At 35.9% G+C, this 16,820-nt stretch overlaps 3 protein-coding genes across 6 annotated transcripts; 2 read left to right on the forward strand and 1 right to left on the reverse strand.

Annotated features, from left to right (window-relative positions):
- Positions 1-437: 437 nt before the first annotated feature.
- On the forward strand, positions 438-1,671 carry LOC121750712. The gene is made up of 2 exons (XM_042145305.1): positions 438-869; positions 1,485-1,671. Exons 1-2 carry the CDS (start codon positions 608-610, stop codon positions 1,517-1,519), a joined length of 297 nt encoding a protein of 98 aa, XP_042001239.1. The 5' UTR covers positions 438-607; the 3' UTR covers positions 1,520-1,671.
- Positions 1,672-4,158: 2,487 nt separating this feature from the next.
- LOC121752500 (caffeoylshikimate esterase-like) lies at positions 4,159-5,717 on the forward strand. Its single transcript, XM_042147610.1, has 2 exons — positions 4,159-4,952; positions 5,217-5,717. The coding sequence occupies exons 1-2, from the start codon at positions 4,305-4,307 to the stop codon at positions 5,556-5,558; spliced, it is 990 nt and encodes a 329-aa protein (XP_042003544.1). The 5' UTR covers positions 4,159-4,304; the 3' UTR covers positions 5,559-5,717.
- Positions 5,646-8,802, reverse strand: LOC121752499. 4 transcript variants are annotated; one of them, XM_042147609.1, is made up of 4 exons: positions 8,595-8,802; positions 7,759-7,820; positions 6,070-7,545; positions 5,646-5,983 (listed from the first exon to the last, which is right to left on the reverse strand). In XM_042147609.1, exons 3-4 carry the CDS (start codon positions 7,466-7,468, stop codon positions 5,736-5,738), a joined length of 1,647 nt encoding a protein of 548 aa, XP_042003543.1. In that variant the 5' UTR covers positions 7,469-7,545; positions 7,759-7,820; positions 8,595-8,802; the 3' UTR covers positions 5,646-5,735. The 4 variants fall into 4 exon arrangements, with proteins under 4 accessions (XP_042003543.1, XP_042003542.1, XP_042003541.1 ...); XM_042147608.1 differs by having other exon boundaries at positions 6,070-7,551; XM_042147607.1 differs by having other exon boundaries at positions 7,759-7,825.
- Between the last annotated feature and the right edge of the window lie 8,018 nt (positions 8,803-16,820).

Raw genomic sequence — 16,820 nt, forward strand, 5'->3', positions numbered from 1 at the left:
CACACATAATAATGGTTGTTGACTCCATCAATGCCCTGCAGGTGAACTTGGCCTATAAATAGGCATGCATCCATTGCATTCTACGACAGAACATACACAAGCATCTTACATACCCGCTCTCTCCCTCTCTGCATAATCTGCCCCGTCGAAGCTCTGCCCTCGCCTTACTTCTGTTCGCCGGAGCTGCTGCTAGCGGTGCTGCTACTTCAGAGACGAAGCCGTTTTATCTTTGAGGACGACACGTCAAACCGAGAGCACTACCGATGCGTATCTCGTCTTGCAAAAAGAGGACTCCTCGACTCGGTTTACCACTTTCCTCAAGTATTCCGTGTAATTTTATTCAGTTATTTTCCGTGTAATTTCCTTGTTTTATTTTCCATTGTAATTTCGCCCGGCAAGATTTGTATATCTGCTTCCAAAACAAATTACTGAATCTAATAACTAGCATATCCAATCAAGTAGGTAGGTTACTGAATTCCGGGACAATGATTGATTGATATCTTCATCGTTGATTTAGTCCTCAAATTTTCTTTTTCTTTTTTCCCCCTTTTGTTTTCCTGCACTTGGTAGCATAGCAGGCTTGAAAATTCAAAAAACGAAGAAGGAGATGCATCTATGGCCGTCGATGCGGCTGAGGGACTCTTTCAAGGAGAATTACTTGAAGAAATTGGAATGGAATCTTCATCGGATGAACATCGAAAAGCGGCAGCAGAAGCAGCATCAGCGAAATCAGTCTGATTGCACTCAGCAGAAGCTTCTGGAAACCGACAATAGTGATTCGGAAGATTCGGGGTGTGGAGGAATTGGTGTGATATGCAGAGAAATTCTCATGATTCTCTCCTGCTGTTACTGTTGTTTCTGCTGTGGAGGTAACCAACCCAATGGTGCTCTCTTAATCATTGAATTTGTGGCTGGTGTATCTTGTGTGCGAGATTGAGTACAGAATTTGAAATTGGGGGTTTTACTTTCTAGTAGAGTTGCGATCCTAATCATCGATAAAGCTTTTTATGCAATGGTAGCACGTTATCCTAAATGAATTTTCCACAATATTGCTTTTGACTGATGTTGGTGTTCTTGTTTTCTCGATGTGGATCTATGATCGTGTGATTAGGAAAAAGGTGTAGCTTAGTATGCTTTGGTGTTCATTGTCTCCACAGTTTGTTTAAGAAATTTCAAAGATTCAAGGATGACTAACGAGTCAGCTCCCTTGGATTGAAAATTAATATGTTTACAGTTTTTCTACCTCCAACCTCAACTTAATCTGTGTTATTGCTCAAATCTAACTCAAACATGTGAATGATCCATTTGTAAATCGCTAGCGGATTGTAACCCGTTGTCGTGAACATTGATTAACAGACTAGAAGTATGTGAATCTGTAAGTTATAGCTATTTCGTTGTGCTAGTTGGATAGATTTAGCTGATCAACATCTGCTTAACAAACTATGAGCATAAATCTGATGGATGGTTTCTTCTTTCCCCTTCAGCCTGTGTTGTTGATGAAGAAAGCAGCAGAAAGTGAAACACAGAGGAACCTCATAGTCCAGGAACATGGACTTGTACAAAATGGTAAAGGAACATTGAAATAAAACACAGTACATTTATTGCTATGTATGTATATGTGATTGACCTTATCTACCTGGTTATTTCAAAATCTGTTAGATCTTTTCTTAATCTATATTCTGAACTGCTCAAGCTCTTAGTCATGCTTTTTGATGTGAGTTTGAGCAATTGTATTATATCAAGAACCTCAACTTCATTTTGGTATTCCAACTAAATCAAAGCTTTTCACCATTGCATGAAGTGAACTTCTTCCTAATGCTGTATAATGTGTTAGGCGTAAGTTGGACCGAGGACCTAATTAGTGTCTTGAGTTTAGATAGGGTTAGAACTTAAACGCAACCAATAACCGCGCAGATGTGACTGGCTTTGGCATGTCAAAGGTGGGTGGGGACTTGCTTTAAATTAGTTCCTATTTTCAGAAAGAACAAGTCATATTTAGTATGTGGCGTTCACGACGTTGCTTACCTTTCCCACTCAAAAGTTTGTATGTTCGTAGCTGTAATAGGAGGAACTTGGATCTGGATATGATTATGATCAAGTTTAAATTGCACTGGAATGAATGTGTTGGTCTGTAATTGTTGTTTTCTTGAACACATCATCAAGATGTTTTAAATTCTAAGTAATATGCTGCTAACCTTATTACATGATTATTTTTCTTTCACATTTCATCTTTTTGTACGATAACAATCCATAGAATGTAGAAAGTTGTTTGGGCAATTTTCTAATTATATCTGCAAAGGAAAATGTAGTCTGATCTGTTCAATTATTCGCAATTAATTGTACAATAGGAATGAGATGGGCTGTTACAACTACCTTTGTGCGAAATCACAGTATGGCATTTATAGTTCAATATGTCCCTTTCCTCTCTCTGTTATTACTATTGCCTTACGGTTGAAAATGTAGGACCGGTTAGATAATTTTATTTTTGATTAGATTTGTTTGAAAAATATTCAATAAAACTTTTTACAAGTGAATTAAGCTAAAGTTGTCTAAGTACTATTTGTTTGTATAAATTAACTTGTGAAATAATGAAAATTTCTGTAGTATTGTATGACAACTTGAAATGGAGAGCGTTGGCATCCCATACCTTATCTTTTGCATCTGTAAACCTTATCTTTTGCATTTGTAAACTTGTGATTAGGTAAATATAAGTATCACGGTTGGTGTCAAAGCTAAAATTATCTTACATTGATGCATATAAACATGCAGGGTTATACGGGGTCCGAACTTGGAAGACTTCATTGTCGATCTATGAGTATTCAAAAATTCTAGTAGTATTAAATTCGGACTTTCGAGCTAAATCGCACTTCTATCTGACTCCATGATAAACGTGCCTTGGATTTGTAACTTATTTATCGCCCCGTAACACAACAACCAGATCTTCCTAAAAAACGGTGCAGTGTCGTCGAGGTTTAACGATTTGTATATCTGGTTGTGTTATCGTGTTAGTAAAGCTAAATACAGAGTTTGTCTATTACAATTTGCTCGACACAGGATACAATCACGACACAATTTATAGAGATATGAACACTATATAATAATAGTAGTACAATTTTGTTGGTATGTGTACTAGTAGTAGTATTATTTGTGATAGAGGGTTATAAATTAGGTATGTAATGGTTGTAGGACCTATAGACTCTAGGCTCTGTAATGAGGAGGGATTTGAAAATTGCAATTAAATGAACAATAAAATAGAGTAGTAATAAAAGCTTGACAAAAAAATATACTCCTACTTCAGTATAAAATATAATTTTTAGAGGAGGAATTTACAATTAGATTAATCAAATAATAGAATACTTATTTATAGGGATGTCAATTTAGCCCGCAATCCGTGGGCTGACCCGAATAACCCTCCAAATTTATAGGGTTAGGGCTGAAAATTTCCAGCCCGATAAAATTACAACCCGATTAGCCCGCACCCGATTAACCCGCAACCCGTTAGGGCCAGACACGAAAACCCGATGGGCTGGCCCGGAAACCCGATAAAATTTATATTGTTCTATTTGTTTGACTCTAATTCGACACTTCATTGATTATTTTATAATACAGATTACTGAAAAAATAACTTTCCATTTTATATATTAAATATATAAATTATATATTAAGTTTTTATTAATATAATAATAGATAAATGAATTAGAAACTTCAAATTCACTAAAAAAATATATTTAAATTTCTAAACATGCTTTAAAATTTCTTGATGTTTATGTTTTATGTTGCATAAATCTCAAATATTAGTATTTGATCATGTTAATATTTGAGTTTACGCATATATCTTAAATTTATCATAATTAAATATTTTATATTTTATAAATATAACTAATTTTCACCATTATTTATTGGATTGATCGCATGTTCATTTTATCGGTAGCAACCCGATTAACCCGATGGGCTAGCCCGAAACCCGAGCTTTTAGGGTTAGGGCTGTACTTTTATAACCCGAAAAAATAACAACCCGATTAGCCCACACCCGATTGACCCGCAACCCGAATAGGGTTGGCCCGAAACCCGGTGGGCTGGCCCGATTGACATCCATACTTATTTAAAGCTAGAGAAAGAAATACTACCAGAGACACGATTATGTTGAAAATATTAGAGGAGAAATGTTTTATACCCAATTAATCCATTTCTCAGTAAAAATCATGAAAGATATTTTTCGCAGTTGATATCCATGAAGCAATTAATTTGAAACCAATAAATCCAACGCAATCTCAACTACTCCGCCCCAGTCCCAATCAATCCCCATGGCGAAATTCAAGCACCCGATTGCAGAAGCCAACGAGACGAGCCCGTTCGGCACGCTCAGCCCCGACGAATTCTACGCCCGCCACTCAGTCACCCACGGTTCCGAGTTCATCACCAGCAAGACACAAAACCTCAAGCTCTTCACGCAGTGGTGGACGCCTCAGCAATCGCCGCCGCTCAGAGCCGTCGTCTGCGTCGTGCACGGCTTCACCGGCGAGTCCAGCTGGTTCGTCCAGCTCACCGCCGTCCACCTCGCCAAACACGGCTTCGCCGTCTGCGCCATCGACCACATGGGCCACGGCTTCTCCGAGGGCCTAATCGCGCACCTGCCGGACCTCAATGCCGTCGTCGACGACTGCATCGCCTTCTTCGACGGATTCCGCGAGAGGTACGCGCCGGATCTGCCGGCGTTCCTCTACTCGGAGTCGCTCGGCGGCGCGATTGCACTGCTCATCTCCCTCCGCCGCGACGGCACCGCGCCGAAGAGGAAGTTTGACGGCGTCGTGCTGAACGGAGCTATGTGCGGGATCAGCGACAAGTTCAAGCCGCCGTGGCCGCTGGAGCATTTCCTCTCAATCGCCGCGTTTCTGGTGCCGACCTGGTCCGTGGTGCCCACGCGCGGCTCCATTCCGAACGTCTCCTTCAAGGTGATTTCTAATTCACTCAATGTTGATTGTGATTTGAATAATTGTTTTGAAAAATTAGGATATTTCGTAGAGATGTTTACTTTATAGAATTCTCAATTCAAGCCCTAAATTGATGTATAATGTGTAAATTTCTCAATCCAAGCCCTAATTTGATGTATAATGAGTAAATATCTCAATCCAAGCCCTCATTTGATGTATAATGTGTACAATCCCAATCCAACAATTTGATGATTGTGTTTGTTAATTGGTGGCGCGTGAAAAAAGGTGGAGTGGAAGCGGAAACTGGCGCTTGCAAGCCCTCGGCGGCCGACAATAAGGCCACGCGCTGCCACGGCGCAGGAGCTGATGAGAGTGAGCAGAGAGCTGCAAGGGAAGTTTGGTGAAGTGGAGATACCATTCCTTATCGTCCACGGCGGTGACGACATCGTCTGCGACCCGGCCTGCGCAGAGGAGCTCTACAACCGCGCGGCCAGCAAGGACAAAACCCTCCGAATATACCCCGGGATGTGGCACCAGCTGGTCGGCGAGCCAGACGAAAACGTTGAGCTCGTCTTCGGGGAGATTGTCGATTGGCTCCTCACCAGATCCAAACCGGCAAGCGGCTGAGATTTGGCTGTTAACGGCGGCGCTTGGTTTTAATTTACAATAATAAGATGGTGATTGTGACCTGTGTGAGAATATATACACAACTGATTAATGGCTAATTGTATGAGTAATTGAGCCGAATAATTGTTACTACTTATATGATATCATCATTATAAATAATACTGCCAAAAACAAATGTTATGAATTGGCATCATCGGAAACAGAGCTGCCAATTACAAAATTCTGCAGATGCATATTGTATCCAAGGAAAACCATATCCCTTGCCCATTTTTGCTCATCTTCATTCCCTCCCTTGGTCAAAAGTGTCTCTGCCAAGCTTCTCCTGAGCTGATACCTGGCTGCACCGTCGCACGTCTGGCTCAGCAATCGAATCATCCGCCTCTGCAACTCTGGGCATTCCCCGCCGTATCTCGACCACCAAAGAGCTACAACAAAACACCAGTTTAGTAGAAAGAATGACATGTATATGACTACTATAATATGAGCGAGTGATACAGAAGTATTCATTCACCCGGAGAAAGATTCGATCTTTGTTCTTCAGGAACTCCGGCACCCATGCCACCTCTGCCGGTTCTATACAGCTCCATCTGGACAACCAACTGATCCTGCATACGGAAATCAGCAGCCGACCGAACAATGAAGCAGGACATGCCGGTGACAACTTCAGAATCGATATACGCGTCGCTCGTGTAGAAAAGATTTGGGTTAAAGTAGTAGCCCGTGGAGTGGAGAGGGCTGTAGAGGCACTTATTCCATACATCGTCGATTGCATCCCAAAATGGCATGTATTCAGATTTCTTCTTGAACCCCTGCTTGATGGTCTCCTTCGCCTGATCAATGATCTCGTATATATACCCCATGTGGACCCTTCCACTCTTGTCCATCCATTCTATCACGCGCACGACAGGTATAGCGCCTTTCAGAATAGTCGAGGCCCCTATCCAGAACGAACGATCCGCCACCAGCTCACTCGCTTTTCTTCCCTCCACGGTTGACATCAAGTTCGAGCTTTGAGAATGAGAGAAGGAGAACATTTTCTTCAAAGCTCCCTTCTTTATCACGATATTCTCGAGCATCAGGAAGGGCCTCATTGTACTTATCCTCGAAGAATCAACCAGGCCACTCCCATTTGTCTGGTCTTGCAGATACTTCAGAGCAATCGGGTGGTTGTGAACGAAGCTTGAGATGATCTTTGCCTTCTCCAATGTCTCGTGGATGATATCCATCGTCGCCAGATTCTCCAAAATAAGCTCAATGCAGTGCGAAGCACTCACTGTCCAAAAGATTGGCCGATATCTCTCCATGAGCTGCCTACCAGCCTCCATCATGAAGGCCGAGCTCGAGTATGAGACTATTTGAACAACGTTATGGAGTCCAACCTCCGCCAGAACCTTCGCTAAGAAGGTCTGCATAGCCTCCATATTTCCAACACAAGTAGTTATGTCAGATGAGGAAAGATAGACAGTACCTTTGGGGGAGTCCACCAAAACATTCACAAAGGTTCGGTCATTGGCATACGTCCATCCATCAAGCAAGATGCTACAACCAGTGACTGCCCACGATCTTTTGATCTCATCCACACGTGAGGTCGCTTCCTTCATCACATCCCTGAATATCCACCCTTTTAACTCCTCGACAGTAGGAGCTTGACACTGAATCCCTCTTCGAGAGAAAAGGGAGATCATGCTCTTAAAGCTTGTTGAACTGGCTGCATCAAAATCCAGCCTGTTCTCATAAAAGAATCTGCCAATGTGCAGTTTGAATTCTCTGTTCAGAGAATCAGAACTGGTGGCAGTGGTGGGAGAGAGGTAAGATGTTGACTCCACCGCGATGTTCTGGGACGATGATGCACTCCTATATAGGCTCTCGTCAATAGGTCCCTGAATCAAAGTAAGCCCTCTTCTATCCATCTCAGTGCACTGAATGTTCTCTTTTCACAGAAAACTGGTCCGATGAGAGTATTTTTTTTGAGAATATTCTTCACCTTCTGCACCTACCAAGAGAATCAGTTATGTTATATAATCATTTTTGCATGATTACTATAACTGTGTTTTTTCCTCTAAAATATGAGTACACATAAAAGTAAATCTAGATTATTATTTCCTAGCGCCCTTAGTTTTGTATTTAAGGTTTCCATTAAAACATAAAAGCAACCCCAAATGAACAAATAAGATGAATATAATCCAGCCAGAATGCTTACAGCAATACGAGATATGGTTCTTGAGCACGTCTAATTTCGTCTCTCTTTAAGCCTGCTCTGCTCTGCTCTGTAACACCAACCGGAGAAGATCATCAAGAAATAAGTAAGAAAACACAAGTTTTAGAAAATACTAAAAGAACTATGCCAAGTTTTAGTACACATATATAACAATTTTTTTCTAGAATTACTACAAAGCATGATGTGCATTGTTGTGCATCATTTATGAGATATTTCATACAAGAGTAATTAAGAGTATAATTTATATAAAGAAACATCAGAAAACATAACATTACTATATATCAACAACACAATGAAGCTCAAAAAGTATAAATCTTGAATTCCCCTAGATGAAGAACTGGATATGAAAATAAGCTACAGCTCTATATAATCTATCAAAATTTTAGTATCATTCACCGTTGTCAAGTTCTAAAATAACCGACTTTGAATCAAAACCCCATGTAAAAAAACAAAAGGAATAAAAACATCTAAAAGTGATATTTTTTAAAAAAAAAGTAGTAAAAAATATAAATTCAGCACAAAAAATGCATACTCGAGCAAAACCAGGACAACCTTGTGAAAAAAATGGTGTTTTATTTCAGATGCGAAATCAAATCACAAAACAAAAAGTTCAACTCTTTCACACTAATTTCATCAAACATCGTTCCGCCGGAAAGCCCTCGTCAAAATCAAAGCAACATTTGGGGCTTTAGCACAAACAGAAATTAATTCTCCATTTTGCACAAGAAAGAGAGAAAAGAAAAACTTGTCAAAACCCCAAGAATCAAACGTAGAAACGAAGAATCAAGCTAAAAAAGGTAAGAAACAGAAGGGTTCACCCTTTGCTTTGCATGAAGTTCTTGGTTTTGGTTGCAACAGAATGAGTGAGGAAAGGGAGGGGAAATAATGTTAGAGAAGAATTCTACGGAGGGAGAAGGGGTGGAAATCGTGCTCTGCGCCAGTCCTACAGCAATGGCGTATCGCTCACACTTCACCGATCTGTTTCTTATGTTGTTTGATTGTTTATTTTCTGTATTTTCTATTTTGGGATAGGAGTGATGGAGACTGATTGTGCATTAAGTGGAGTAGTATAAATGATTTGAGTCGGATTGAGTCGGGTTGAGTTGAGTTGAGTTGAGCGAACTTTAGTTGAATCGGGTCAATAAATTGAGTAATGATTCGATTCGAGTCGTGCTGAGTTGAGTTTGACTTAAGTGAGGTTGAGTTTGAATCGCGCCATTAAATAGAGTAAAGTATTTGAGTTGAATTTGACTCGTGCGAGGTTGAGTAATGATTCGAGATGAGTTTAACTCGTGCGAAGTTGCGTTATGACTCACGCCATTAAATAGAGTAAATGATTCGATTCGATTCGAGTCGTGTTGAGTTGAGTTTGACTGAGGATGAGTTTGAATCGCGCCATTAAATAGAGTAAATGGTTTGAGTTGGGTTTGACTCGTGCGAGGTTGAGTTATGATTCGAGTTGAGTTTAACTCGTGCGAGGTTGAGTTATGACTCACACCATTAGATAGAGTAAATGATTCGATTCGAGTCGAGCTGAGTTGAGTTTGAACCGCACCATTAAATAGAGTAAATGATTCGATTCGAGTCGTGCTGAGTTGAGTTTGACTTAAGCGAGGTTGAGTTTGAATCGCCCCATTAATAGAGCAAATGATTTGAGTTGAGTTTGACTCGTGCGAGGTTGATTTATGATTCGAGTTGAGTTTAATTCATGCGAGGTTGAGTTCGAATCGTTCTATTAATTAGTGTAAATGTTTCGAGTTTGAGTTGAGTTGAGTTAAATAGTGCGAGCTTGTGCGCGTGTTTTTGATAGAGTCAACTCAGCTTATTTAGTTGTCAATAATTAATGCGGGCCAATGCATAGGTGAAAAAGATTTGAATACAGACGCGTCGAGTTGAACTTGAGTTATTATAATCAACGCGTTTTATCATATGGCTCACAAAATCCGACTAGATCCAGAAATTCTAAAATTCTAGGTATAATCGGTAAATGATTCATGTATACATTTCATATACCCAAGCAAAAAACGATCTAATTCAACACAAAAAATAATACTCAAGCAAATTTAAAACAATCTTTTGTAAAAAATAAAAAAATATATAAGAAGAAAAGCCAAAAAAAAACTCCATGAATAAACAATAGATCCACAATAAATTGACGAAAAACTACTCAAACCTGCATGAATAAACAATAGATCCACAATAAATTGACGAAAAACTACTCAAAACTGCATGAATCAAATGTAAAAATGAAGCATCAAGCAAAAAAGGGTTAGAAACAGAAACGCTCACCACTTTTTCACCCTTTACTTTGCCTGGAGACTGCAATTCTTCTTGATTTTGGTTTTAATGAAATGAGTGAGCCAATTGGGTTTGAGAAATTTATAGTGAGAAAATATATACTTCACTTTCACACTTTCAAAGTTTCAAGCTAATCTTTCAATCCGTTTCTGCTTTTGATTTTATGTGTTTTGTGGTGAAGGGAGGCATGCGTGTTATATATTGTTTAAATGATTCGCGTCAACTTGAGTTGAGTCGGAATCGTGCGAGTTTGGGTTGAATCGTTGCGAGTTAGTGCGAGTTTTTTGGTGTACCAACTCAACTTAATTAATGCACCGAGCAAGTCCAGATAATTATATTTGATGAATTGATGAGATGTTATATTTTTAACATAAATATACATTAAATTAGGGATATAGTAATCAAAACAAAATCTGTAAAACAAGCTTCTTCAATAGATGTAGATTAATAATTTTATACAGTGATTTTGATACCCTATAGTGTCTAACAAGTAACAAGTAGTAGGACATGTTATACATAAAACCCAATATTTTAGGGAGAAACGCAAAAGTTTGGCTAACTGCATTTCCCTTTTTTTCTTTTCTTTTTGAATATTTTAGACACATAGTTGTCTAATTTTATCATTTTTATTTTAGAATTGTAATACTAATACAAATAATATAACTCATTTTTCTTGTTCATAATTGTTTTTTATACAATCTTTAATATAGTGTTTAGTTTACTTAATTAATCATTTTTACATAATTGGTGATTTTAGTAGTAGTATATTTAATTAGAGCGAAAATGTGCAATTGTTTTTGTGCATGATAATTCTAGTTACTACTACTATCTTATAACTAAATCTTATAAGTAGTTTTTTTAGTGTTCAATAGAATAAAAATGTTCAAACAAATGAATGGAAAAAAGAAAAGAAAAGAAAAGTAAAGAAAGAATACAAATCTGTAAACGCCAGCGCTAATATACAAATTGAGTGCAAATGGAATAATTAACAAATGTTTTGTCTTTTGGTATTCACCTTTACACATTTTCATATTGAGTTGACTTCTATTTTGGTATTTCAAGTGAATGACGCTGCAGTGTACTCTTTCCGTTCCATAATAACGGAGACTTTTCTTTTCGGCACGGAGATTAAGAAATATTGTGTTATGTGAGTTAAGTAAAGGGAGAATAAAGTGGAAAATGAAAAGATAGGAAGATGAAGAGAGAATAAAGTAAGAGAGAGTAATGTAGGTGTGGAGAAATGTGTTGTCTTTTATTAAAAAGGGAAATGACTCTATTACTATGGAACGTACCAAAATGGCAAAATGACTCTATTACTATGGAATAGGGGGAGTATTAAATTGCGTAAATGATTCGAATCGCGTTGAGTTGATTCATAATTATGTGAATTATTTGGTGTATCACTAGCAGTGAAAAAAAGATTCGAGCTAGTTTTAATTTATTCATGACTCATAATCGACAAGTTCAAGTGACTTTTAATTTGACGACGTCGAAAGGAGAGACGAAATGATGTTATATAGAGAGGGGGATTTATAGAGTGAGGAAATGGGGTTCCACTCTGTTTCTGCTATTAATTTTTTGAGTCTGCTATGAAGGACGATACGTGTGTTACAATTTGTTTAAATGATCCATATTAACTTGAGTTGAGTCATAATTGCACGAGTTATGAGTTGAATCGTTGTGATTTCGTGCGAGTTATTCGGTGTGTCAACTCAAGTTATTTTACACTCACTGATACTAGTAAAAGCCAATAATTAATGCGCTAAAGAGGCTGCAAAATCCCACTGAATTTTTCTCGGTAAAAATATTCATAATTCATGAGTTCAAATGAGTGGGGTGAAGGTTTTGTTGATGATTTAGAAATTATAAATTTTTTATTTCGATGAATGGGAAAATTTCGATGGATAATATTTTTTTTGTTAAATGGATATAAATTTAAAGGCCGCCCCACGGGGAAACTCGAATCCGAGACCTTTGGCCTCAGGTCTTATTACTATTTTATAATAGAATCTTAGACAAGTGTTCAAATAAATAAATAAAATATTCAAACAAATGAATGAAAAGAGAAAAGTATGAAAAGCATCCAAATCCGTAAATGCCCGCACTTGTATTCAAATCGAGTATGAATCGAATAATTACCAAATGCTCTATCCTTGGATATTCACTTTTTAACATTCCAAATTGAGTTGACTTCTATTGTAGAATCTCGGGTGAGGTGTAGTGTATTCAATTGCGTAAATGGTTAGAGTCGAGATGAGTTGAATCGTAATTGTGCGAGTTTTTCGGTGTGTCAACTTGAGTAACGAGTCAATTTTAATTTGAGTCATGACTCGTAATGGACAAGGTCGACTGAATTTTAATTTGACCCTCTCGTTTTCTATTTGGGCTTCATCAATTATCTTGGGACATGAATTACTACTAGTATGGGCCTGCTATCATTTAGTTGTCGCCAAGAGGCTGTGGGCCTGTTTTGTACAAGTCTTGGATAAATAAGAGTAGCCCTGCCCTGCTTTCATTAATTACTTGGTTGGCTTGATTATCAATTAAATCTTCGGTTTTATTTACAATCAATCTCCTTATTAGTTAATCCAAAGTTTTCAAAAGCATATATTTAACTATTTCATAATTGTTTAAAACTAAGTTGATTTGATTTTGAGTTTAACCGGATCGAATTAAGTCAAGTTTATGGCGTTTAATTCAGAATCAGTGCACGAAAACAATTGCATACTTTCGCTCCAATTGCGCTCGATTTAATGTTGTGATATTTTCTTCTCTTTTTGTGTGAAGTGTGTGTTTTATTCATTTTCTTTCTCAAAATGCAATGATGTAGAATCATTTTTAATTTTAATATGCAGCTAACATATCTCGTTATAGAAGATGTGTGCGAACTCAAATCTCCAAAACTTGAAATGACAGAACTCAATCCAGTTTAAATCAATCAATCCAATTCAATTTAAATTATTTGTATATCCAATGGATAAATGTAGTTTGTATACAATTCCTCCTAAGCTAAATTAGATTTGATTTATATAGTATAATTTAAATTACTCTTTTATAGAGAAAAGAGGTGATATATGAAAAAAAAATGAGCTTGATTTAAAAATAATTATGCAATACCTAATACTAACACTTAGTATTTTTTTTCTTAAATTAATGTAGATATATAATTTGAAAAGATAATATTCCTAAATTATTGCAGAAGGACTATTAAGTAAAACATTATTTAAAATTAATATTTATAAATCAATTTTATTGTAAAATACCTGAAAAGTTTATTGTACATACAATTTATGTACATTTACTTATAATAAAAATAATATACTTGATAAATATGACATTATCTCATAAATATTTCATCCAATCATAGTAATTTTTTCTATTATAGCACAGTTATGTCATTAATTTGTAAAACATGCTAGGTAAAAAAAATTAGGTTTATATATTGGTGGAAAAAAATATTGTTTTATACTCCACTATTATCAATTCTTATCCTAAAATAATTTATTCATACATAGTAGCTAACACGTAACTGAAAAAGATTCGAATCCCAAGTCAAACTAGAATTGTAATTAGCAAGTTTAAGTCACAAAATCTAGAAGAAATGAGAGTACAGTTATAATCCAGAAATAAGTCGCATATACCCAAACATGATCATCATCATCTCCACAAGCATACATTCATCAAAAAGTCTGTCCAATGCTAAATCCAATTGCAGAAACAACATGATCTTACCGAGTTACACAGCTTTTTTTGGTCGAATTGAAACCGGAAAGATAACAAAACCAAAGTTAGTAGGCCAAATAAAACAAGAATGCTACAAATAATCGACTTTGAATGGAATTCTTGTGTACAAAAACCACAAGAAATAATAAAATAGATTTTTAATAGTGAATATATCTAATTCAGCACAAAAAAATAAGCACTCAAGCAAAATTAAGACAACCATTTGAAAAATTAATTTTTATTTCAGATCTGAATTTTTTATTAAAAAAAAATTGGACTCATTCACAAACAGAAACCACAAAGAGTTACAAAAACTATATCTTTCATTCGCCATTAATCATCAATTTAGCACAAGAAAGATAAACAAAAGACTACAAAAAAGTTGAAGAAAAACTTCTTAAAACAACATTAATCAAATATAGAAACGAAGCATAAAGCAAAAAAAGGTTAGAAACGGAAGCGCTCACCACTTCCAGACCAATCTACCACTCTGATTCTGCTTTCGAATTTATGTGTTTACTATTCAGGAATATCGGGTGACGGATTGTACGCGTCTTATAAATTGTTAAAAGATTCGCGTCAACTTGAGTGAGTTGAATCGTGCGAGTTTTCATATAACCAGCTCAACTTTTTTACACTCGTTATCGCTTGGTAAAAATATTTTGAGTTAGATTGAATTTGAGTTATGATCCACGAGTTCGAATTAATGAGTTTTTACACAATGAACCACAAAAAATGACACATTATTATATACACTCATTAATACTAATCGGAGCTTAATGTATGAATGTGTAGGTGAAAAGATTCAAGTAAAATTGAGTTGAGTTAGACTTTTGATTTTTGTTTTCAAATTGAGTTGAATCGAGTTGATTTGAATGATTTATTTTGAGCTGAGTCATGGTTTGTTGATAAATTTAGAGATTACTATAATTTTTCTTATTTGAGGAATGGGATAAAATTGATGGATGCTGATTCATACTCATTATTCATTAATATTTTTTGCACTTTTGGGATGGTCTCTCGTACGCGCGAGTGTACAGCAATACAGTGAGTCTTTCTTGCTAAATTAATTACTGGAGTATTATTTAATTAACTTATACTGTGTCTAACAATTTTACTAACTTCCTACTCAACGGAGGAGCCATGGTATGCTCCAGCGTATGAAAAAAATTTGTTTTCTTTTTCAGCATTTACACTTTTCTAATTTTATCCTTTTTATTTTACATTTTTATATACTAAAAATAATAAAAACCTCATTTTTTTCCTTAATTTGAGTTTTTTGTTATAAAATATTAATATTTAGTATAATAAGTTAATCATTTTTATATAATTGGTGATTTCAGTATTTAATTATGGCATAGTAGTATATTTAAATAAGAAAAAAAGGTCTCACTAATAAAATCTCAAACTAGTACTATCAAGGAGTAATTTCCTTCTTTACATAAAAAAATGTATAATATGATTACTTTTTTGTGTGTAAATATTACTCCTATTATATTAAGAGGTCAATATACATATATATGTCTACTAATATTGCACGCCTATTCTATTTGGCAGTTAATAGTGATATAATGCTAGTTACCATGATTAGTGAACGTTTATTTTGTGCAGTTAAGTTTTATTGAATTGATGTGGCATGAGGGCCTTTTTTATTTCCATTTGTCAATAAATTATTGGTGAAGTATACCAAATCATCATGCCAACTTGGTATGAAATGATCATGGAATTTTTACTCGTAATTGAGTAATTAGACTAGCAATTAATTTTCGAGAAAGGGGCGAGAGAGATGTAATAATTTTCTAATTCACAGATTAGAGTTAGCGTTTTTATTTTCCTTTTTTTCCCAGAGTAGACTTGAGAACTTATCCAATGAATAATAAATAATTCAAACTAAGTTGATTTGATTTTGAGTTGAACGGGATCGAGTTAAGTTGAGATTCATCAATCATTTTTTTACATAAATCGAAAGATACAAATGACATGGCTATATATAGATGTAGCCTAAATTCGTATCAGCTAAATACAAGTCAATAGCAATAAACAATTACATCAACAAACTTGACTTCCCACTTCTTTCATAACTGCTTTATGTCAGTTATCACTTCCTTAACAACTGCACCAGTTATCATCGCGTCTTGATGGCATGTCTCTCCAATTCTCATGTTTGCACGATCTTGAACATTACTCACGTTCATGGCTCCTTGGTCAGTTGAGAATGCATCGTTACACTAGTGATTGATCTTTTGTAAAGGTGCATAATGTTATTTAATTCATACCCAAACAGAAATTACCAATACCATCACAATAAATATAACCGATTTTTTTTACCATTATAAATTGGATATTGAGAGAATTTAGGCATGGACAGACCTATATCCAAATAAAAAGATACAAGAAAAGTAAATTCAATATTCATTACATTGACAAATGGGGTTATCTCTAGCTGGATATTTGGGGCTGTTAAAGCAGAATCCAGAGGCACAAAATTTGGGGTAGCAACTTGATTTCTTGCACACATAATTGCAGTATTCATTCCAACATGGAATTGGATTTGTTATGAATTCAAACGGAACTCCTTCCACGTAATTCAAATCCACCATTACTGCTGCAATAATTATAAAATAAACCCATGAATTTAGTGAAGGTGTACTTTTCCTCTCCATTGTTCTAATTTTATGATTAACTGGTTTTAATTCTATGAGATGGTGTTGGCACCTGTGATACTCATGGCTATAGTGGAGGTGGTATGAGTTTTTTAGGGAAGATATTTGTTTTGGTAGTCATTTTTGTATGGGCGAAATTCGCTGGATTTTGTCGATTTCGATTTAATGAATTTTAGAATGTTTGGGGTGAATATTAATTTGCACAATATTTTTAGTATATATGGTAGCAAATTGTTGTATTAATAGTGTTTATTTCATTATTTGTCCAAATTGTCATATATTCTGAATATAACATTTTAATTTGATAGAGAGATATTATTACAGTGTAAACTATGTGAAGGGCAACACCCTACATAAAGA

The sequence above is a fragment of the Salvia splendens genome, chromosome 10, assembly GCF_004379255.2.
Source record: "Salvia splendens isolate huo1 chromosome 10, SspV2, whole genome shotgun sequence".
NCBI classification, from domain to species: domain Eukaryota; kingdom Viridiplantae; phylum Streptophyta; class Magnoliopsida; order Lamiales; family Lamiaceae; genus Salvia; species Salvia splendens.

What these genes read in the sequence shown, in the direction of transcription:
- LOC121750712 (XM_042145305.1), top strand. Translation starts at nt 608, where the DNA reads ATGCATCTATGGCCGTCGATGCGGCTGAGGGACTCTTTCAAGGAGAAT. An exon ending in CTGTTGTTTCTGCTGTGGAG is followed by an intron (nt 870 to 1,484) that starts GTAACCAACCCA and finishes TTTCCCCTTCAG; the next exon opens with CCTGTGTTGTTGATGAAGAA.
- LOC121752499 (XM_042147609.1), bottom strand. Translation starts at nt 7,468, where the DNA reads ATGGATAGAAGAGGGCTTACTTTGATTCAGGGACCTATTGACGAGAGC. An exon ending in AAGATCGAATCTTTCTCCGG is followed by an intron (nt 5,984 to 6,069) that starts GTGAATGAATAC and finishes GTTTTGTTGTAG; the next exon opens with CTCTTTGGTGGTCGAGATAC.
- LOC121752500 (XM_042147610.1), top strand. Translation starts at nt 4,305, where the DNA reads ATGGCGAAATTCAAGCACCCGATTGCAGAAGCCAACGAGACGAGCCCG. An exon ending in TTCCGAACGTCTCCTTCAAG is followed by an intron (nt 4,953 to 5,216) that starts GTGATTTCTAAT and finishes GCGTGAAAAAAG; the next exon opens with GTGGAGTGGAAGCGGAAACT.